At 32.0% G+C, this 19,268-nt stretch overlaps 1 protein-coding gene, 55 non-coding genes and 3 pseudogenes across 59 annotated transcripts; 45 read left to right on the top strand and 14 right to left on the bottom strand.

The window, feature by feature from the left end:
* Positions 1-1,062: 1,062 nt before the first annotated feature.
* 21ur-3464 lies at positions 1,063-1,083 on the bottom strand. Its single transcript, NR_066572.1, has one exon.
* A 159-nt stretch (positions 1,084-1,242) lies between these two features.
* On the top strand, positions 1,243-1,263 carry 21ur-10432. The gene has a single exon (NR_066571.1).
* A 224-nt stretch (positions 1,264-1,487) lies between these two features.
* Positions 1,488-1,508, bottom strand: 21ur-10458. Its single transcript, NR_066570.1, has one exon.
* Positions 1,509-1,637: 129 nt separating this feature from the next.
* On the top strand, positions 1,638-3,088 carry VY10G11R.1 (Protein kinase domain-containing protein). The gene is made up of 3 exons (NM_171426.3): positions 1,638-1,840; positions 2,146-2,910; positions 2,954-3,088. Exons 1-3 carry the CDS (start codon positions 1,745-1,747, stop codon positions 3,044-3,046), a joined length of 954 nt encoding a protein of 317 aa, NP_741498.2. The 5' UTR covers positions 1,638-1,744; the 3' UTR covers positions 3,047-3,088.
* Positions 3,089-3,561: 473 nt separating this feature from the next.
* On the top strand, positions 3,562-3,903 carry VY10G11R.2 (annotated as a pseudogene). The gene is made up of 2 exons: positions 3,562-3,637; positions 3,683-3,903. Coding segments are annotated over exons 1-2 (297 nt in total).
* A 515-nt stretch (positions 3,904-4,418) lies between these two features.
* On the bottom strand, positions 4,419-4,439 carry 21ur-15109. Its single transcript, NR_066569.1, has one exon.
* A 285-nt stretch (positions 4,440-4,724) lies between these two features.
* On the top strand, positions 4,725-4,745 carry 21ur-6703. Its single transcript, NR_066568.1, has one exon.
* A 164-nt stretch (positions 4,746-4,909) lies between these two features.
* 21ur-13481 lies at positions 4,910-4,930 on the top strand. The gene has a single exon (NR_066567.1).
* Positions 4,912-4,932, top strand: 21ur-14440. The gene has a single exon (NR_066566.1).
* Positions 4,913-4,933, top strand: 21ur-1983. The gene has a single exon (NR_066565.1).
* A 370-nt stretch (positions 4,934-5,303) lies between these two features.
* Positions 5,304-5,324, top strand: 21ur-1693. The gene has a single exon (NR_066564.1).
* Positions 5,307-5,327, top strand: 21ur-14352. Its single transcript, NR_066563.1, has one exon.
* On the top strand, positions 5,308-5,328 carry 21ur-2712. The gene has a single exon (NR_066562.1).
* A 150-nt stretch (positions 5,329-5,478) lies between these two features.
* 21ur-4657 lies at positions 5,479-5,499 on the bottom strand. The gene has a single exon (NR_066561.1).
* On the bottom strand, positions 5,480-5,500 carry 21ur-12938. Its single transcript, NR_066560.1, has one exon.
* A 114-nt stretch (positions 5,501-5,614) lies between these two features.
* Positions 5,615-5,635, bottom strand: 21ur-3109. Its single transcript, NR_066559.1, has one exon.
* Positions 5,636-5,913: 278 nt separating this feature from the next.
* 21ur-6462 lies at positions 5,914-5,934 on the top strand. Its single transcript, NR_066558.1, has one exon.
* A 283-nt stretch (positions 5,935-6,217) lies between these two features.
* Positions 6,218-6,238, top strand: 21ur-14050. The gene has a single exon (NR_066557.1).
* On the top strand, positions 6,219-6,239 carry 21ur-2905. The gene has a single exon (NR_066556.1).
* Positions 6,224-6,244, top strand: 21ur-13413. The gene has a single exon (NR_066555.1).
* Positions 6,245-6,933: 689 nt separating this feature from the next.
* 21ur-1959 lies at positions 6,934-6,954 on the bottom strand. Its single transcript, NR_066554.1, has one exon.
* A 2,513-nt stretch (positions 6,955-9,467) lies between these two features.
* 21ur-10657 lies at positions 9,468-9,488 on the bottom strand. The gene has a single exon (NR_066553.1).
* Positions 9,489-9,797: 309 nt separating this feature from the next.
* Positions 9,798-10,003, top strand: VY10G11R.3 (annotated as a pseudogene). Its single transcript has one exon. A coding segment is annotated over exon 1 (206 nt).
* 21ur-148 lies at positions 9,968-9,988 on the bottom strand. The gene has a single exon (NR_066552.1).
* On the bottom strand, positions 9,969-9,989 carry 21ur-10975. Its single transcript, NR_066551.1, has one exon.
* A 399-nt stretch (positions 10,004-10,402) lies between the features above and the next one.
* 21ur-1465 lies at positions 10,403-10,423 on the bottom strand. Its single transcript, NR_066550.1, has one exon.
* Positions 10,424-10,569: 146 nt separating this feature from the next.
* Positions 10,570-10,590, top strand: 21ur-8731. Its single transcript, NR_066549.1, has one exon.
* A 115-nt stretch (positions 10,591-10,705) lies between these two features.
* Positions 10,706-10,726, top strand: 21ur-5945. The gene has a single exon (NR_066548.1).
* Positions 10,727-10,819: 93 nt separating this feature from the next.
* On the bottom strand, positions 10,820-10,840 carry 21ur-474. Its single transcript, NR_066547.1, has one exon.
* A 145-nt stretch (positions 10,841-10,985) lies between these two features.
* 21ur-9417 lies at positions 10,986-11,006 on the top strand. Its single transcript, NR_066546.1, has one exon.
* Positions 11,007-11,117: 111 nt separating this feature from the next.
* Positions 11,118-11,138, top strand: 21ur-219. The gene has a single exon (NR_066545.1).
* On the top strand, positions 11,119-11,139 carry 21ur-13345. Its single transcript, NR_066544.1, has one exon.
* Positions 11,140-11,307: 168 nt separating this feature from the next.
* Positions 11,308-11,328, top strand: 21ur-4527. The gene has a single exon (NR_066543.1).
* Positions 11,311-11,331, top strand: 21ur-14714. The gene has a single exon (NR_066542.1).
* A 204-nt stretch (positions 11,332-11,535) lies between these two features.
* 21ur-2640 lies at positions 11,536-11,556 on the top strand. Its single transcript, NR_066541.1, has one exon.
* A 326-nt stretch (positions 11,557-11,882) lies between these two features.
* Positions 11,883-11,903, top strand: 21ur-5849. Its single transcript, NR_066540.1, has one exon.
* A 477-nt stretch (positions 11,904-12,380) lies between these two features.
* Positions 12,381-12,401, top strand: 21ur-3161. Its single transcript, NR_066539.1, has one exon.
* Positions 12,384-12,404, top strand: 21ur-14862. The gene has a single exon (NR_066538.1).
* A 640-nt stretch (positions 12,405-13,044) lies between these two features.
* 21ur-765 lies at positions 13,045-13,065 on the top strand. Its single transcript, NR_066537.1, has one exon.
* Positions 13,066-14,781: 1,716 nt separating this feature from the next.
* 21ur-9399 lies at positions 14,782-14,802 on the top strand. Its single transcript, NR_066536.1, has one exon.
* Positions 14,783-14,803, top strand: 21ur-2264. Its single transcript, NR_066535.1, has one exon.
* 21ur-8150 lies at positions 14,786-14,806 on the top strand. Its single transcript, NR_066534.1, has one exon.
* A 233-nt stretch (positions 14,807-15,039) lies between these two features.
* 21ur-842 lies at positions 15,040-15,060 on the top strand. Its single transcript, NR_066533.1, has one exon.
* Positions 15,061-15,189: 129 nt separating this feature from the next.
* On the top strand, positions 15,190-15,210 carry 21ur-11488. Its single transcript, NR_066532.1, has one exon.
* 21ur-1281 lies at positions 15,205-15,225 on the top strand. The gene has a single exon (NR_066531.1).
* 21ur-14869 lies at positions 15,208-15,228 on the top strand. The gene has a single exon (NR_066530.1).
* Positions 15,229-15,672: 444 nt separating this feature from the next.
* Positions 15,673-15,693, top strand: 21ur-12758. Its single transcript, NR_066529.1, has one exon.
* Positions 15,694-15,796: 103 nt separating this feature from the next.
* 21ur-4304 lies at positions 15,797-15,817 on the top strand. Its single transcript, NR_066528.1, has one exon.
* Positions 15,818-16,167: 350 nt separating this feature from the next.
* 21ur-1789 lies at positions 16,168-16,188 on the bottom strand. The gene has a single exon (NR_066527.1).
* An 854-nt stretch (positions 16,189-17,042) lies between these two features.
* On the top strand, positions 17,043-17,063 carry 21ur-14579. Its single transcript, NR_066526.1, has one exon.
* A 463-nt stretch (positions 17,064-17,526) lies between these two features.
* On the top strand, positions 17,527-17,547 carry 21ur-6172. The gene has a single exon (NR_066525.1).
* A 499-nt stretch (positions 17,548-18,046) lies between these two features.
* VY10G11R.4 lies at positions 18,047-18,356 on the top strand (annotated as a pseudogene). The gene has a single exon. A coding segment is annotated over exon 1 (310 nt).
* Positions 18,357-18,632: 276 nt separating this feature from the next.
* 21ur-188 lies at positions 18,633-18,653 on the bottom strand. The gene has a single exon (NR_066524.1).
* Positions 18,654-18,760: 107 nt separating this feature from the next.
* Positions 18,761-18,781, top strand: 21ur-2266. Its single transcript, NR_066523.1, has one exon.
* A 175-nt stretch (positions 18,782-18,956) lies between these two features.
* Positions 18,957-18,977, top strand: 21ur-10295. Its single transcript, NR_066522.1, has one exon.
* 21ur-430 lies at positions 18,958-18,978 on the top strand. Its single transcript, NR_066521.1, has one exon.
* 21ur-15117 lies at positions 18,962-18,982 on the top strand. The gene has a single exon (NR_066520.1).
* A 200-nt stretch (positions 18,983-19,182) lies between these two features.
* Positions 19,183-19,203, top strand: 21ur-5704. Its single transcript, NR_066519.1, has one exon.
* Positions 19,184-19,204, top strand: 21ur-13065. The gene has a single exon (NR_066518.1).
* The last annotated feature ends 64 nt before the right edge of the window (positions 19,205-19,268 follow it).

Raw genomic sequence — 19,268 nt, 5'->3', positions numbered from 1 at the left:
ATGAAGAAAGGGGAAATTTTAATTTTATTCGAGCATTCTGTAGGCTATAAAAATCAAAAAATCAAAGACAATGTCCTCTAACAACTCCTTAAAATTAGAGTTTTCCCAAACTACAGTAACCCAACCGTATACCTACAGTACCCCTACAGTACTACTACAGTACCATGACAATATCCTCCACCAACTCTCAAGCCAATACCTCTTCAAAAGCTTAAAGTTAGAATTTTCTTAAACTACAGTACCCCTACAGTAATCCGACAGTACCATGACAATATCCTTCACCAACTCCTAAGCCAATACCTCTCCGAAGGCTTCAAATTAGAGTTTTCCCAAACTACAGTAACCCGACCGTATACCTACAGTACCCCTACAGTACTACTACCGTAGCTCGACAATATCCTCCACCAACTCTCAAGCCAATACCTCTTCGAAAGCTTAAAATTAGGGTTTTCCCAAACTACAGTAACCCGACCGTATACATACAGTACCCCTACAGTACTACTACAGTAGCTCGACAATATCCTCCACCAACTCTCAAGCCAATACCTCTTCGAAAGCTTAAAATTAGGGTTTTCCCAAACTACAGTAACCCAACCGTATACCTACAGTACCACGATAATATCCCTCAACCATCTTTCCAGTCAGAACCTCTTCAAAAATGTTTTCAAAATTTGAATTCCCGCCAAAGTATTTTCAAAAAATTAAAATTTGAATTCCCGCCAAAGTATTTTCAAAAAATTAAAATTTGAATTCCCGTCAAAATATTTTCAAAAAATTAAAATTTGAATTCCCGCCAAAATTATATGCGATGTCCATCGCCGACCTCGATCGCTGTCCGCTGCCGAGTTTAAGGACGGGACAAACAGACGATTTTCTTTCATATATAGTGTACGATATGATATGATGATAAGGAATGACACTTTTCTTTTGTATTTTTTTTTTGCATATTTTCTATTCTTTTTAGAAAAGTGGAATCAAAAAAGTAACTTTTATTTCCTGCAGACAAAAACAACATGTTTACAAAAAACACTCTATTTGTCTATTTTTCTCACATAAAACTGTTTTGATCTGTAAACACTTAGAATACTGTATTCCCAATAAATTTTCATATTTAAATTTTAACTGAAACAGTATAAGTTGCTTGCATATTATTTTATTTCCATTTTTCGTGCAATTTCAATTTATTGTGCAATTTACTGCTTTTACTTTTTTTTTAATTTTCGATATTTCAGAATACGTTGTTATGTTATATAAATAGTGTGGTATAAAAATTTACTTTTCCACATCAGAAGTAATGATGATCAAAAGGGTTTTTCACCTCCACGGCCACAAGGCCAACACCCCCCAACTCATTATACCCCCGTGGTCCTAATGTGGTAACGCAATAATCTGTGTGTGCGTATGTTCAAGTACACATACCCCAAAAACTTGCGTAATTTCTTTGAATTTACCGCTATTCTGACATACGGAAATTTGAATATTATCGGGGGAAATGCGTGAAAAACGTATTGAATGGAAAAAATGTTGAAAATTATTTTAATTTTTCCGTGAAACTGGGAAATAATTTTCAAAAAAAAACAGTTTTTTTTCAAAGTCGCCAACTAAAAATCAATAATCGGAAAAATCAGTTTCGAATTTTGTTTAAAAATTCCATTCCACTGAAACGAAGAAGAAGCCAAATGATTGCACAAGTAAGTTTAAGCCTGCCTGCCTGCCTGCAAAATGTTCAGAAATTTCTCTGGTGATGAACTGTGGCGGAAAGAAGAAGAAGTCAGCAAATTCTCCGGTAGGAACAAATAAATCAAAGTTAGGGGCTCCAAAGGAGAAGAAGGATGAAACTGTGAGTTGTGTGGCCGCGACGCGACCGCAACGCGACTGCAACGCATTGTTTAATTAATTTTGCTGATTTGGGATACGTACCACAGGTTTCTGCCTTCCCTCCTATTCTGAAATGTAAGAGTTTGCCGAACTAGGCCATTTTGGCTCAGTAGATTTACGGGGCGTTGCGTGTCGCGTCGCGGCTCGGATTTGTCCGTGTGAAGTACACGACACTTTCCCACGCGTTGTCCGGCAGGCGATTGTCAATAGAGCGCGAATAATGCAACGAGGAAGGTCCTACTTTTAAAGAAACAATTCTGATTTCAGGAACAACCTTCCGCAAGTGTGAAGGGAGAAAGTCTGAAAAAGAAGAAGAATAAGAGAATGAAGATGACTACGAGAAGATCTGGCAACCCGACAGCAATTGCAAATGAACCAATTCCTTGGCAAAATTTGAAGATCAAAATTTACAAGCATTTGGGATCCGGTGTGATGGGATCTGTTTTCCTAATCGACTGGCAAAAGAGCAAAAAGGTGGCACTGAAGCTTGTCCCACTGACGCAAAATTCTTCATGGCATCTTTGTAAAGTCGAAGTGGACAACTTGATCAAGATTAGGCAGATATCTTCCGAAGTGCCGAATTTCGTGAAGATGCTCAATAATTGCATCGTGGAGTCCATCCCAGCCGAAGTGTGCAAAAAATTCCAGTTGCTTCAAAATACAAAGTATTCCGTCATTATTCTCGAAAATGGTGGAGAACCGCTGGCCAAAAAAATATTCAAAAGCGACGAGCAAATAATATCTGCCGTCGCCCAAACGATGCTCGCAATGTGCGTAGCCAAAAGGAGGCTGGATTTCCAACATGTCGACATTCATGACAAAAACATTTTAGTGTCGGAAACCGAAAGTGAAATAATGGAATATGTGGTGGATGGAAGGAAAGTGCGTGTTCGGGCGTGTGGAGTGAAGGTTACTATTATCGATCTTCAACTGAGCAGATTTAAATATTATCCTTCCCGATACGACCTGAGGCGTTTGTGTGACGTATTTATTATGTTGGCGAAAAAGACGAATGAAGAAAGTGCTCGAAAGGTTTGGTTGAACTCGAATGTTCAGTTCAAAATTAACAATTCAGATCATTTTGAAAGCAGTTGAAATTTGTCGGAACGCTCCTGACTCTGCTGGATTGTGGCCGAATGATCAATTCTTTGATCATACATGCCGTTAAATGAAACTCGAATTGGGTCGTTCAAATAAATATTCAAATAGCTCACTTTTAGAAATAGCATATGAAAACAATAGATTAAAGACTTGCACATTGAGCATTTGTAAAATGTATAAAACAGACCACATGCTTCTCAGGTAAAACAGCGCCACGCGAATTGATAGATCTGAATAATTAAAAGTGATTTATAGCTTGACATTATAGATAACAAGGGATAGAGAGCAAGTTTGAGCACATTAACCAAGCTTAATTCTTGTTCATTTTTATTTATTTGACAGACATGATGTGGCCACGTGAAACTCCAACTGGATGAACATTTTAAAAATAGTCACTTGTTTGTTGGAGCTTTTGACGTTTTTTAGCCTCCCCAGGGAAAAAAGGAGGGGGGTCACGTTGAATTGTAAAATATCCAATTTTACAATTCAACGTGACCCCCTCCTATCTACTCATTTTGCTCATCACTACCATACTTTTCAACTCTTTCTTTTATTCCTCACTATTTCAAGTCTAATAGTAAGATGACGCAAATCTTGCCAAAATGAACAAAACTTCCGAACATCTCGAGACCACGATGGGATCAGAACACTTTTCAAGGTTTGAGTATTTTCAGGATTAAAAAACATTTATTTTTGAATTTAGGAAGAGTCAACTACTTCTTTTCAACTGCAAATAGCTTCAACGTTTTCGTCAGCATTGCAAAGTTACAAAATGCTCGCACCATTGCTCTGGAGTACAAACATGAAAAATATGATCCGAATATGACTGTGGATAAGTTGTGGAAGGCCAAGACACTCCATCCAGATACCGGCGAGAACATGGCCATTTTGGGAAGAAAAGGGAAGAAGACATTTTTCAGATAAACGGAACCACGTAAAAAACATGGTGCTATTATTATCTGGCAGGCGTTCCATCGTGGTAGACGAACATGAAATAAGAAAAACAAAGATTCTTAGACACCGATCATCAACTTTTTCAAAATTGAAAAGAATTAGGTAGATCCTAATTTTGCCATTGTAATCTTTATACAGGGTGGGCCAAAAGTGTGGTAACACGTTTGCAGCTCTATAACTTTACTAGTGGAGAGAGTTATTACAGCAATTTGTACAAGTTTTGTTCTCCATAAAATACTGACCAGATTAACGTTTTGAATTTTCAAAATTTCCCCATTCGCATCGCTGCAGGCCTTCAGAACTTTTGAGATCACGACCTTTATGGCACGCAAGTCGGCATTCTGCGGGATTTCTACATTTTTCTTGAGGAATCCATCAAGTGTCTTACAAGTACGGACAAATTATCTGCAAGGAGAGTGAAATTAAATTTAAATCTTTTGCAGAACTCAACGAAGACAAAGACCTTTATGGTTACCTTCTAGAGCTGGCTACGCAAGAAAAAGTGACTAATTGGGCACAAACAATAGGCATATAAGACCCAGCTGCAAAAAAAGAGATTCAATTCTTCGGAATTTAGCTTCTAAATTCAATTTCAAAAATATATTTTTATATTTCTTGGATATTTTCCCATTGTATTTTTAATGCCTAAGCGATCTTTTAATTGTTTCATTTTTTAAAACTTGTTTTGAAACTTTTCGGTGCCCTATTCTAACATTTCATGCTTATTTCCTTTAATATTTTTTTCCTGTTTCACTTGTCTCATTTAGTCTTCTGAAATAGAATCGTAATAATTTCATTTTGTCGCAACATACAAAGCAATTAATTTCCCACTTAATTTCCCACTTTGTACAGTACCTATGAAATATTTCATACTTATTTTGTTCCGATTGAGTAAAGAAAAATGTTTGAATAAAATTTTTTTAAATAAAAGTCTGATTCATATTGTCAATTTCAGTAATCGATTTTAATTCCAAAATATTCAAGCAAGGTTACCGAAATACTATTTTAGAAACTTTATCAAATCAGACCACCTTTTATATTCCTCACTTTTTTCTTAAACTCCCCTGAAGGTTTATATAAAGACACAAATAATTTTAAGACAGAACAAGAGTCAAGTTTGTAAAATAACTATATTCACAAACAATGTGCAGCGCGGAGCTCGAAGATGTCGAAACTATTCTTGACTGATTACTTACAGAACTATGTGGCGAATATGCATAAACGCCCGAATGTAGCTCCCATCGACATTTTGTACCTTTTTAATTACAAAAAAGAATATAAGAAGCAAATTCAAAAAATGAATTTCTCAAAGTCTCAAAAAAAAATTACCGTTTCGGGGACTCCTTTTTTGAACTGATGTTTTCCAACATTCATTCGATTGTTTGCCTCTAAACCGCCTTCTAAATCTTCTAAGCCTTCTAAACCGTAATGAAATTCCACATTTTTCCAGTTTTTAACTGTTTTACATACCAAAGGATTCTTCCACTATTAGTCAGAATTAACGAATAAATGAAAAACTTGAATATTTTCTGAAGCAAAAACGGAAAGTTATGGGACCACGCCAGAATGCAGTTGCCAATCAGACAAATCTTATATGAGCAACTTGAAACAGACTTTGAAATTTGAAATTTCAAGTTTTCAAAGTTTTTGTGTTCAATTTAATTTTAACACGATGATCAAATCATTGACAAGCGCATTGAAATTGATTTCGAAAATATATTAGAGAATTTAACAAAAACTCGAAACTGAAAAAAATTTCAAAAAAAAGTATGCTGAAGCCGTTTTAAAATTCTCTAGTGATTTGCCTACGCAGAGAAAACGTTCTAGAATTGCAATAGTTTGAGCGGAAATTCATACTTCAAAGAATTTTCAAACTATTTTTTCAGGTTTTTTCAGTTCTAAGCAATAAACAATTTCACAACAAAAATATTTCCACTGTTTCAAGTTTTCGTTTTAACATTCAACGTTTTTATTTTTTGTTTTAGAGCTTTCAAAACTAAAAAACTAAAGTTCCATGCATACTTCCTGGTATATCTCAACAACCCAAACTGGGCTATTTGTTTTTTTGTTTTCTAAAATTTGACAAACTTCCAAAATAAAAATAAATTCTGCAAATTTCTCAAGGCGTCATTTTTGAGAATATTCGTACATTCTCTTGAACATCACTGGGAAAATTAAAATCAATTAGAATTAATTTAAAAAAAACGATTTTGAGTTTCTGTTTTGAGACAAAATTTTTACTGTTTCAATAAAAAATTACATATATGCAAACTTTGATGTTTTGTTTCAATCAGATTGATTTGTCCAAAAAAATTTGAAAGTAATTCGAACACAAACTCTGAAACTCTGAAAGATCTTCAAAAATTATAAAAGGAAGCATGTGTACATTGGTATACTAGAAACTATGTCAATGTACCAAGTTGGTGCACACTGCCAACGTAAACATATCATTAAATAGGTGAAAAGTGGGAAGATGGGTGAAGAGGTTAACCATCGAGAAGGGGAGAACATTTATTTTTACGATTGTATATTGGTCCACTACCCTCATTTCTATATTCACTATTCTGATTGGTTTTTGTTTTCTGCTATGATTACTGTTTCACTAACGTTTTAAAAGATATACACTATTTGTTGAACTTGTTATTGTTGACTTTCAATTAAACTTTTGAAATTAAATACAGTTTCACGACATAGTCAAATTTTCGAGATGTTAAAGAATTTCAATGAGTCTGTCAACAACAATTTGAAAAATTATTTCACAGCTTTATTTTTTTTCAAAAATTTTTTTGTTAGGCTCTATAAAAATGGATCCCAAAACAGTTCAATACATTCTTAGTGAGTTTTTAAAAATTTTAAAACTCGAACAAGTTAACTTGTAAAGAAAATCTTAATATTTTTAAAGCTATCTGAAGTATTTGCAAAGATTTTTTTTGATAAACCGCATTAAAAAAGTTGAAAAATGTTAATGGAATCCGAAGAAAGAAGAAAAAAAAAAATATATATAGTTCCATGAATACAATATTAGACTTTATACCATAAATTTGGTAACAAGTGTTATTTGAAACAGCGAATCAATTTTAGAGGAACTTTTGAAGTAGAATCGGGCGTGCTCCAACTTCTATCCAGAAATCGGCTCGGCTATACTGTTCTCTTGAGCGTGAGTGAGTGATTCAGTCTTGAAAAAACTACTCGAATTTTGATCATAATTATCAATGAAAATTTAAATTTAGAAATGTTTTCTATGAAACAGTAAAATTTTCCATAAATGTTTGCCACTCAAAATAGGTTTTCCTTATAAAAAAAAAGGAAAATTGTAACACTTTTGAGTGTTACAATTTTCCTTTTTTTTTATAAGGAAAACCTATTTTGAGTGGCAAACATTTATGGAAAATTTTACTGTTTCATAGAAAACATTTCTAAATTTAAATTTTCATTGATAATTATGATCAAAATTCGAGTAGTTTTTTCAAGACTGAATCACTCACTCACGCTCAAGAGAACAGTATAGCCGAGCCGATTTCTGGATAGAAGTTGGAGCACGCCCGATTCTACTTCAAAAGTTCCTCTAAAATTGATTCGCTGTTTCAAATAACACTTGTTACCAAATTTATGGTATAAAGTCTAATATTGTATTCATGGAACTATATATATATTTTTTTTTCTTCTTTCTTCGGATTCCATTAACATTTTTCAACTTTTTTAATGCGGTTTATCAAAAAAAATCTTTGCAAATACTTCAGATAGCTTTAAAAATATTAAGATTTTCTTTACAAGTTAACTTGTTCGAGTTTTAAAATTTTTAAAAACTCACTAAGAATGTATTGAACTGTTTTGGGATCCATTTTTATAGAGCCTAACAAAAAAATTTTTGAAAAAAAATAAAGCTGTGAAATAATTTTTCAAATTGTTGTTGACAGACTCATTGAAATTCTTTAACATCTCGAAAATTTGACTATGTCGTGAAACTGTATTTAATTTCAAAAGTTTAATTGAAAGTCAACAATAACAAGTTCAACAAATAGTCTCTAATTGACGATTGGCTGATGTCGTCAGAAAATCGATTTGATTGTTGTTGAGATCAGTCAAATCCGCAAGTGCAAGAGCTTCCTCCTTTTCTCGGCGACTTGCTTTCAACTCTGCCAACTCATTTGCAGCCAAGTTCTTCAGTTGTGAACATTTTCCCTCATATCCATTCAAGTACAGGTCCAAATGAAAGTGTTTTGGAAATGCAATATGATCCAGACGAGAATTTGTATTCCTTCCAATCTCCACTTCTAGAATATTTGGGATGTAGTTTTTTTTAAAAATAATTATATAATGTTTCAGAATGTAAATTCACTGGCAATCGAGTCAAACATGGGACCAACAATCTTCACCTAAGCAAGACGCTCACGAGATGCTGTGGAAAATTGTGGAATGGGTGCAAGTGGCCGTTGATGACGCAATCACAGCTCAGCTTGAACAAAATATTCCTAGAATTGAGGTAAGAAAACAGTTACACTCAAAATAAAAATTAAAAAAAACTGCGTGGCGTGTACTGCAGAAAACCTAATATTTAGGCCCGCCTTTTTCTCGTCCACTCACGGAGAAAAGGCAAAAATTTTGACACCAACCAATATCAGGCCGCCGACATCTCACGGGTTCCGCGCGCCGCTGCGTTTAACTCGCTGTGGGCGTGGCGAGCTGTCTCTGCCCGCTGCGAGTTAAACATAGCGGCGGAACCCGTGAGATGTCGCCGGCCTGATATTGGTTGGGGTCCAAATTTTTGCCTTTTCCCCGTGAGTAGACGAGAAAAAGGCGGGGCCTAAATATTAGGTTTTCTGCAGTACACGCCACGCAGTTTTTTATTTATTTATTTTGAGTGTAACTGTTATCTTACCTCAATTCTAGGAATATTTTGTTCAATTTTTGTTCAAGCTGAGCTGTGATTGCGTCATCAACGGCCGCTTGCACCCATTCCACAATTTTCCACAGCATCTCGTGAGCGTCTTGCTTAGGGAGGGGATGAGTTCAACTCTCCATCACGGGAAATTTTTTTGCGAATTTTTTCGTCCCAAAAAAGAAAGGAAAAAAAGAGACTTTCACCGCCATTAAAAATCCCCGTCGATAAGCTCGGATGCAAAAATCCATCGCATCATCAATATTCTCTTCACTTATGACGAGCATTGTTCTTACTGAAAATGATCAGAAATATAATAAATTTTGAACAAGCAGTAAAATTGACCTTTAGTCACGTAACCAAATCAAAAGTTTGAAGCCAAGAAAGGGACACGTCCAACTATTTACTTTATTTCTCACAATTTCAAATCTAAAATGACGCAAATCTTGTCAAAATTAACGAAACTTTTGAATATCTCGAGGCCACGATGGGATCAGAACACTTTTCAAGGTTTGAGTTTTTTCAGGATTAAAAACATTTATTACATGATTACATGATTAACATAACATGAAATGAGCTCACAATTTTATTTAAAAGACAATTATATACATTTTCATTTGCGATCCATGATTCGAATTTTTTAAATTAAAAAAATACTGTTTGTTAGATAAAACCAACAATTGGAAACCATCTATGATCATTTTAATTTCTTAATCTGAAACAGTCAAAAATCTTTGTAAACATATCGAACCGGTACAGTACACTTCAAATTAAAAATTACTTTTTTCGCCTTCTTAGTTTGTCGTTATGTTTGGGATTCCGGTGAAAATAATTTAATTCGTTTTCGTATACGAACATCGTTTTTTTTCAGGAAAATTTTCATTCACTTGTACTAAATAAGGCCATACTAATTGATCTTTTTTGTTTGAATTTTTGAAATATTCAAAATTAGCTTTATTGCGAAATTTTATACATATAAGAAACATCAATAGTGAAGCAGCTGGTCCTATCGCTGGCCATTGCCAAGAGAAGGTTGGAGTTAAAACACAACGACATCCATCCTGGCAACCTTCTTGTCCAGGAGACCGACGCCCAGACGCTCAAATACAAAATGGATGGGAAGATCGTCAAAATAACGTCTAACGGCTTGTTCGTGTCCATAATCGATTTTTCGGAATTTTTTATTCAAACAAATTGTTTTTTTTGTAAATATTTCGAAACAGTAGAATTTTTTTTTGTTGATTTTTTGAAATATTAAAAATTCGCTTTATTGCGAAATTTAATACATATTTTGCGTAGCGCAAACGAAGGTGCCCAGAGAGGAGTGCAAAAACGCTCCAATAGCAACCTGATTAAATTTGTTCACGTTTAGGAAACCGAGAGACAGGGGTTTAGAAAAGAAAACTGAATTTTCGAAGAAAAAAGTTATTCCACTTTTTCAATTATTTGATAAATTAAAACGACCGTTTCAGTTTTCTTTGCATTCTAGGGACCATCTGATTCCGAACAATTCACCAAAAATTTTTATTTTTCTGCTAGTGAAATTCCATTCGAGACCACTATGGAATTGATGTTCTTTAAAATTGCTTGGCATATTTCGATTCCTATGTATTCCCGCCTCAACTCGTGCCATGCCTTGAATTTTATCTGAAACAGTAGAAAATTCATAAAATTGAAATTTTTTAGAATTATGAAAAAAAAAAGTTTTTACTGTTTTAGGTTCATAATTTGTTTGTTGAAAAAAAACCATTCTGTAGTTCCGATAATTTTCCATGTTGAAGAAAAAATATTAACCCAATTAAAGCTAAGAATTCGCTTTGTCGGTTAGTTGCATTTTTTAATATTCACTGTTTCAAGTTTGTTATTAATTTTGTAAAAAATGTTTAAAACTGTTCATAAACAACTGATCATAAAGTGAAAATGAAATCATTGATAGAGTTTCGATTTTCCAATTCGACAATGATATAGATTCAAATTTCGGACACTAATTTTTGTATTGTACTGTTGTACTGTTCGAAAATAAACACATTAATAGGGTGAATTCCAACGATACTTTAAAATTTATCTGAAACAGTAGAAAAGTTCAAGACACTGAAATTTTTTTTAGAATTATAAAAAATAATTTCTACTATTTTAGGTACATGATTTATTTATTGAAGAAAATATTTTAAATTTCTGGGTTTTTTTTTCGAAATTGAAAAAAACTCAATTACAGATAAGCCCACGTTTTTGTAGGTTTCATGCTTTTTCAAAAATTCACTGTTTCAAATTTGTTTTAATTTTGTAAAAAATACAGGCTTTCCAATTCGGGAGTAAAATGTTGTATTCTTGAAAGTATTTTATAAATGAACTTTCTTTTTTTGAAAACTAAATATTCCAATAATACATGAATAGATTCTGATCTTTTCCAACTAAACATCAGAAAGTTCGAACCGAAATTTTTTTTTACTGTTTCAATATCTTTTGATATGCTATATTCAAATACTTTCAAATGTTGATGTCCGATTTAGTTGAAGAAAAAAAAAAAGTTTAAGAAATTTATAGAGAGACGGGAATTGAGGTTAAGGATAATGATACAAAACTCGGAAATTATTTTCCGAATTGCTTGCATTCAACATTTTGGCTCCTTTTGTAGGGATTTCCACACTTTTTTAAAACTTGTTTTCAAAAAAAAAAAACAGTTTCAAGAAGATTTCAAACTTTGGTATTCTATTGGTATAAGCTTCACGCATTATTTCCAAAGAATCTCAGCCAAGATAAGGGAATCTACTTTAGGTCAAAATGAATTTGTAAATAAATGAGCAATTCAGTTCCCCTTTGAAATTCTTGTACTTTACCATTACATTTCTACAAAAAAATATTGTACCTTTGAATTCGTTAAAAACACAAACATTTATAAATCTTCCTGGAAATGTATAAATGTAACTTTACCTTGTCAAATATAAAAAGAAAAGTTCGACCCAAAAAAACATAGATATAAAATAACAGAGACTTACGTTTTTATGAAACACTTTTTTCAAATTCCAGTTTCACGTAGTTTTTAAATTCATAAGATATTGAGCAGGTTCGATTTGAAGAACTAAAAAAAGAAAATAGGAAGATACATCTATAAGACATCAAATGTGTATAAATTGTCAAAAAATTACTGACTGAAAATGTGAAAACTTGATTGAAAAGTAGAAAAATTCAATTTGAAAACAAAAATAAAGCCAAGATGTAGGCGGGGCTTATATTGGGATTAAAATAAAATGCGATTTATAACTATTTTCGCATTAAAATTCTCAAAATTTGAAAGTTAACTGAAAATGTAAAAAATTATGATTTTTTTTGATTAGCACGATTACAAATGGGAAATGCGTTTTTTTAATCCAAAAGTTAAAAAAATCCCTTTTTAAAGACGGAAATGCCAAGAAATGGGTGGGTAAGAAAATTTTAGAATAGTTCTCAACTTTCCTCCTGTTAGAATTCAATTTTGCGTGTTTTTTTTAATTCAACGTTTTTTTTTTGCAAATAATTAATCACAGTTTCGAAGAAATTTCAAAATTTTTGATAATTATAACGAGTTCAATGTTGATATGAGGAAATCGGGATGAATTCAACTAAAATTAGAAAAATTAAAATAAAAAGCTTATTGTGATATTAAAAAAACGAAAATTTGCAAAAATGCCACTCACTTATCTGAGTTTTTTTTTTGTTTTCAATCAATGTTCATTAGCTTGATTTATTTTTTAGAAAAATATATAGTTTTTTGTCGAAAGGAAAAATTTCCAATACATGTTTCTGGGTTATGAAGAAATAATGAAAACTTCAGAAAAATCCCTCTAAGTTTTAAGAGCTTAATACAGAAGCGTTGTAAACGCGATTCAAACGTGAATGCCTATATACCTGATGCCTGTTTAATCCCCATTTTTTTCGGAATTTTTTCTGGTAAAGGGGAGGTTAACGGTTAACGTAATTCTCATTTCAATTGAGGTAAATATTGTAGCTTTAAATCATTAATTTTTGCAGTAGGCATGCTGCAGGCTATGCCTTGTTTTGCGAACAAGAAACGGGCTCCTGTATTTTCCCGGGTATGTTCTGTTAACAACCGTTATACCCATTGAAAATCAATTTGAGTCAATAATTAAAAAGCAGTGAAATAAATACTAAATCAGATTAAAAAATGTGTTTGAAAAATTAAAAAGAACAGTTTCAACATTATGATATAACATTTTAAAGTTCTAGGAAAGTGTTACTCTACTGAAACGTGAAAATTACATTCAGATAACATATATCATTACCTATATATAAAAAAATAGTGTCCGTTTGTTAAGAAGTGACGTCATAGCTTACAAAGGCAAGGCGTTTTCGGCTGTTGGAGGGATATTAGTTTGGGGTTAGTAGGGGGATATGGGCGGGGAGAGGTACTGTAGGAGTACTGTAGGATTACTGTAGTCTAGGAAAAATTGAGTTTTTGTCTTTTGAAGAGATATAGGTTTGGGGTTAGTAGTGGAATATGGTCGGGGTACTGTAGTAGTACTGTAGGAGTACTGTAAGAGTACTATAGGATTACTGTAGTTTGGGAAAAATTGACTTTCCGTCTTTAGAAGCGAAATTGGAAACTTCGGGAAAATTCTGAAATGTTCCAGAACCTTCTGGGAATTTCTGGAAAATTCTAGAATGTTCCAGAACCTTCTGGAAAATTCGAAAAAAATTCTGGATTGTTCTAGAACCTTCTGGAAAATTTAAAAAAATGTTGCTGCGAGATCTTCGTGGCAAGACCCATCGTGGTGAGACCCATCGAAGTGAGACCCATCGTGGCGAGACCAATCGTCGTGAGACCCATCGTGGCGAGACCCATTGTGGCGAGGCCCATCGTGGTGAGACCCATCGTGGCGAGACCCACCGTGGTGAGACCCATCGTGGTGAGACCCATCGTGGTGAGACCCATCGTGGTGAGACCCATCGTGGTGAGACCCACCGTGGTTATACCCAAAATTTTGGCGGGAAATTTAAATTTTCTGGGAAAAATATTTTGGCGGAAAATTTAAATTTTCTGTGAAAAATATTTTGGAGGGATATTTTAATTTTCTGATAAAAAAATTTTGGAGAGAAATTTAAATTTTTTGAAAATTCTAAAATTCTGGAAATCTAGAATCTTCTGGAAATTTCGAAAAAATTCTCGAATGTTCCAGAACTTTCTAGAAAAATCGAGAAAATTCTGGAATGTTCCAGAACTTTCTAGAAAAATCGAGAAAATTCTGGAACGTTCCAGAACTTTCTAGAAAAATCGAGAAAATTCTGGAATGTTCCAGAACTTTTTAGAAAAATCGAGAAAATTCTGGAAGTGTATGTGTGTCAAATACTTTTAATGGTGCCAGTCGTTGCCCGCGCCGTAGGCGCGGTCAGCGGCTGGTATATATATATATATATATCAAAAATCTATAGAATTTCAATAAAATGCCAAACAAAAATGAAATTCGTCTGAATAATTTTAATTTCAGTTATTCTACCTGTGAAAATCTTTGCCTCATTCGCTGAGATTTATTTAGTTTTTTTTTACCACACAGATAAACTGGAAATTTCAGTTAATGCCAAACCAATTTAAAAATATTGTTTACAGTTTCAATGTTATTTCAAAATTTGTATACGTTATTTTATCGATATCTCTGGCGTTTGTTTGTACTTTCAAATTACCGATTTTCGTATACAAATTCATTTCATAGTACTTTACATTTTCAAAAAACTTGTTGTGCTTTTCATATTGTTCTCAAAAATTAACATTAGTTCTCAAGTTTCTTAACAAATTCATTTCAACCTTTAAAATTATTCAAACAACTCGTACTTTTCTGTTCCCATTAATTTCTCAAATCTGTTATCGCTCAAGAATGTGTGAATTAGCAGAATTATTCAAACTTTGCTTTAAAAAATTATTTTTAGTCCAGCTGTTTCATTATCATGCTAAAATGCTGAATTTATCTCAATTTGGATTGTTGCTCTTACATTCGTGAAAACTACATTCTGATATCTTTTTTAAAATACATATTAGATTTTTAGTTGTTTTTTCTCAAAAAGACAACTACTTTGATAACAACTACATTAAGTTTTCAAAAATTAAATATTGTTAATTTTATGAATTTCAAGGAGCCAAATTTTTAATTTTTGATTATTTCACAATTTCAATTTAGAAATACACTTATACAATTTCATCTTTTTAATTTAAATAGTTTAAATAATACTGTTTTCAGTGTGAAGATTTTGAATACTTTTTTTAAAATTTGAAACGTATGTAGCAAACTTTTCTGATAGGTTACATAAAAACCTTTTTTTATATAATTCAAAAAATTATCACAGTTTCATTAATCACAGTTTCAAAGAGTTGTCAAATTTTTCAATAATTATAACCAGTTTAATGTTGATAGCACGAAAAAAGCGCATTATTTGCAAGAAAAAATGAGGAAATCGGGAAAAATTCAACCAAAAGTAGAACAATTAAATGAAAATGCTTATTGTGATATTTAAAAAAATACGAAAGTTCGCAAAAAAGTCTCGCACGTATCTGTGTTTTTTTTGGTTTTCAATCATTGTGCAATACTTATTAATCATTACCGTTTACCCCCTTTTTATAATACTTCAAAATTTCAATTATTTAATTTTAGCTCTTACCATGGGAAGAGTAATTGTGATTAATAGGAAAATTATTGAAATATTAAAAATGCAAAATATGGTAGTTTAAAATTAATATTATTGATGTTGGTCTGAATGAGACAAATAATTTTCAGCCATTTTTTTTGTTGAAAAAATGAAATCATTAAAATTTGAAAATAAATGTTTACTGTTTCAACGGTATTTCAAGAACTTGAATTCTCTTTTGAAAATGTTTTCATTATTATTTCCGGCTGAATTCGTCCTTTTGGTTCGTCCTGTGAATTTTCAATGAAAATATCAACAATTTTATGCAGTTTCAAGTTCTTGTTATATTGCATCACATTTTCTGTGAGCCAGTGTGCAGTATGCAACTCTCAATCTCAATTATTTCATCAAACTAATAAAGTATAGTATTATGAATGTTAAATATGCAAAATAGATTTCACAAACTAAGTACAAATATAGAAATTGTTTCAGCAAAACTGAAAAAAAAAGAAAAATACAAAAAAAGTACAGCTTCGAAGTAATAATATTAATAAAAATTCAATGGGCAATTAACTGGCTAATTAATTGATTGTTCCTTTTTAAAATTTCAGATTTTAAACTACAATGTCTTCCTAAAATTTTCTACCTTCGTTTCAAGACCCAAAAATCTGAAAACGCTTTTAATTTCTGAGAACATTGTCACAGTTTCTAAGCATGTAGAGTGAAATATTATGTTTTTTAAATCTTTAGAAATAACCATGTTATTGAAAAAATATATAGCACACGGTTTTATGGAAAATTTGAAACATGTTCAAATTTCAGAGTAATTCTATTAAAAATCCCATAAATGTCGATGTCTTGAAACAGCTAAAAATTACAAAATTGAAAAGTCACTTATTACAGTTTTGATACGTGCTCAATCGTCTACCAATCCATATGCTTGAATCTATAATAATTGGAATTTTAAGTTAAGATTGGTTTTGACATAGTTGTAATCTGGACGCCGGACATTTTCGGGGTTCGGCGACAAGACTTACTAAACTAAACTAAACTGACTAAACTGACTGTTAAATGACTGGAAACATGCTCCACTTGTGTCTTGAGGCGGTTGTAGGCAGGTAGAAGCGAGGCAGACAGAGAGGGATTTTTGCCTGCGTGAAAGTCTTATTCTAAAAATTCTGAACGGCATGTCTATAAAATCACTATGTTGTTTTAAAATTTGAACTAAAAAAATCCTAATTGTATTGTATTGTATTTATTACGATTGAAATCGTGATCAAAAATAAATAGTGAATAGACATGAATAAGTTAAGGCCCAAACATCATAGAGAGATTGTTTTTTGAAAAATTGGTCAGAGTCAATATCAACTTTGTTCACTAGCATTTTCGACAAGAAATCAGAAAAGAAAAATTAACACACAGCTTTATCAACAATTTGAAACAGATTCGATTTTTCAGTGTGGTTTTTTAAAAGTTTCCTGTAAATCAAAATTTTTAATAGCTTGACTTAGTCTTCAGAAAAATATTTAATTGTTGCTGTTGAAAAGACATTAAACTCAAAAAATTCCAATAAATGTTTCTGGGTTATGAAAAATCCCTCTTAATTTTTAGATTTTACTTACAGTAGGCGTTGTAGGCGCATTTCAAACGTGAAGGCTTATTAACCTTATGCCTGCTTGCCTGCTTGCCTACCTGCCTGCCTACTCCCAGTTTTCCAATTTTTTTCAACATTTGTTCTGGTACAGGGGAGGTTAACGTAATTCTCATTTCAATTGAGATAAATATTGTAGCTTTAAATCACTAATTTTTGCAGTAGGCATGCTGCAGGCTATGCCATGTTTTGCTAACAGAAAACGGGCTCCTGTATTTTCCCGGGTATGTCCTGTTCACAACAGTTACACCCATTAGAAATCAATTCAATAATCAAAAATCAGTGAAATAAATACTAAATTAGATTTTAAAAATGTGTTTGAAAAATGTGTTTGATTTTTTTTTTTCATTATTAATAAAGCAACCAGATCCAGTTTATTGGAATATTCAGAACTTAAAACATTCACTGTTTCATGATGTGTTCAAAAAATCAGCGGTTCAATTATATTCAGTTCATCAGAAAAAAATGAAAGAAACTAATACGGCAGCAAGAAAAAAATTAGAAATTTCGAAATTTCGAAATAAAATTGCTTGTGCCAAACATTACACAACTTTATCTCGACCAGCAATTTTTTTGATAAAAAACAATAAACTACAAAATTGTAGTTTAGATTAAGATAAACAACTTTGTAGTTGATGACGTCACAGCTTAAAGAGGCAAGGCGTTTTGGGATGTTGGAGAGATATTGGTTTGGGGTTAGAAGGGGATATGGTCGGGGTACTGTAGTAGTACTGTAGTTTTAGAAAAATAAACAATTTTTCGAAAACATTTTGGCGGGAATTCAAATTTAAATTTTCAAATTTTCGAGAAAATTCTGAATGTTCGTGGTTAGACCCATCATGGTGAGACCCTTAAAACTTTCGGTGGGAAATTGCTGGAAATAAATATCTTGCCGCGAAGTTCAAATTTTAATTTTTTTGAAATAACTTTGGCGGGAATTCAAAATTTAATTTATTGAAATCACTTATATTGAGGATCTTGTGTATTTTGGTGCTTCATTGGAAGTACATTTCGACACAATTGATTTCAGTAATGAAGAAATTGATTTCTTTTTTGTGAATATTAGTAAATATTATTCAATTCAAAAACAATGTAAAAGATGCAATGTTCTCAACTGTAGCCTTCTGTTGGTGATGTTGAGACTTTTCTGTTTGGAAGACAGGTTCCAAATTCTGCAAATATTGTTCAAAATTTTGATATTGTGGGTCCAAATACTGAAATCGAAAATATAAATTATCAAGAAGAACCAAAACTCCATCAAACTCCAAGGGATATTTCCAATTATTAATGTTGATAATTATTATTTTTTTATTAATTTTAAAATTATTTTTTCTAAATTATTTCCACCTTTTTCTGAGTTCCAGTTATTTATTTATTTTATTTTTTCATTATTTGTTTACTTGATATTGAATCAAAAATTAATCCAATTATTTATAAATAAAGAAATTCAAAATATCGCTTTTTTAATTATTTTTTCATGAGAATTCAAACCAAAAATTACTGATTCATATTTTGAAAGGTGAAAAAAAAGAAGTTTTATGACTGTCTCAACATTATGAATGCATTTTTTGGCTGTAAGTAATAACATTGTTGCAATATCAAGTAAACTTTGAATAAGAAACAGTAATAAATTTTTGACTGTTTCAGATAATTGATATATTCGCTACACAAAATTTATCTAGTAATGGGTTTTTTATTGTGGAACTAATTATTAAATTTTAAAAGAACATTGTCTTGAAAAATGATTTAAAAAAAAACGTAATAAATCAACCAATTATTGCTTAAACCCTATCTTTTTGTGCCAAGATTTGCAAAAGTAACGAATCCAAATTTTGACTGTTTCATATAGTCGATATAGTTGAAAAACTTTGGAACGTGATATTCAATCACCACCCATCATCATAGTTCATATAAACAGACAACGTTTTCGAGATTAAAGTTTGGAACAATAATTTTTCCTCTTTCATTGTTCTACTAATTCACTGAATTTTGGGAAAATGAGGAACATAATTTTTTTGGGGTAATCAAAACAAAAAAGAATAATTTCCGACATTTTATTTACAGTTTCAAGGAGTTTTTGAATTTTCGAGATTTTTAACACGTACAATTTAGAGCTACTCAAAAAAAGCTAACAAAACAAAGTTACAAAAGTTCAAAAAGTTCAAAAAACAGTCATATTCGGTTTATTGGGAA

The sequence above is a fragment of the Caenorhabditis elegans genome, chromosome IV (genome assembly GCF_000002985.6).
Source record: "Caenorhabditis elegans chromosome IV".
Classification (NCBI taxonomy): Eukaryota; Metazoa; Nematoda; class Chromadorea; order Rhabditida; family Rhabditidae; genus Caenorhabditis; species Caenorhabditis elegans.
This window is presented reverse-complemented; position numbering and strand designations above follow the sequence as displayed.

Bases quoted from the DNA above. Each gene is read 5' to 3' on its own strand.
- VY10G11R.1 (NM_171426.3), top strand. From the start codon at position 1,745: ATGAACTGTGGCGGAAAGAAGAAGAAGTCAGCAAATTCTCCGGTAGGA. The intron at 1,841-2,145 runs GTGAGTTGTGTG...TTCTGATTTCAG, and splicing joins AGGAGAAGAAGGATGAAACT to GAACAACCTTCCGCAAGTGT. The intron at 2,911-2,953 runs GTTTGGTTGAAC...TTAACAATTCAG, and splicing joins ATGAAGAAAGTGCTCGAAAG to ATCATTTTGAAAGCAGTTGA.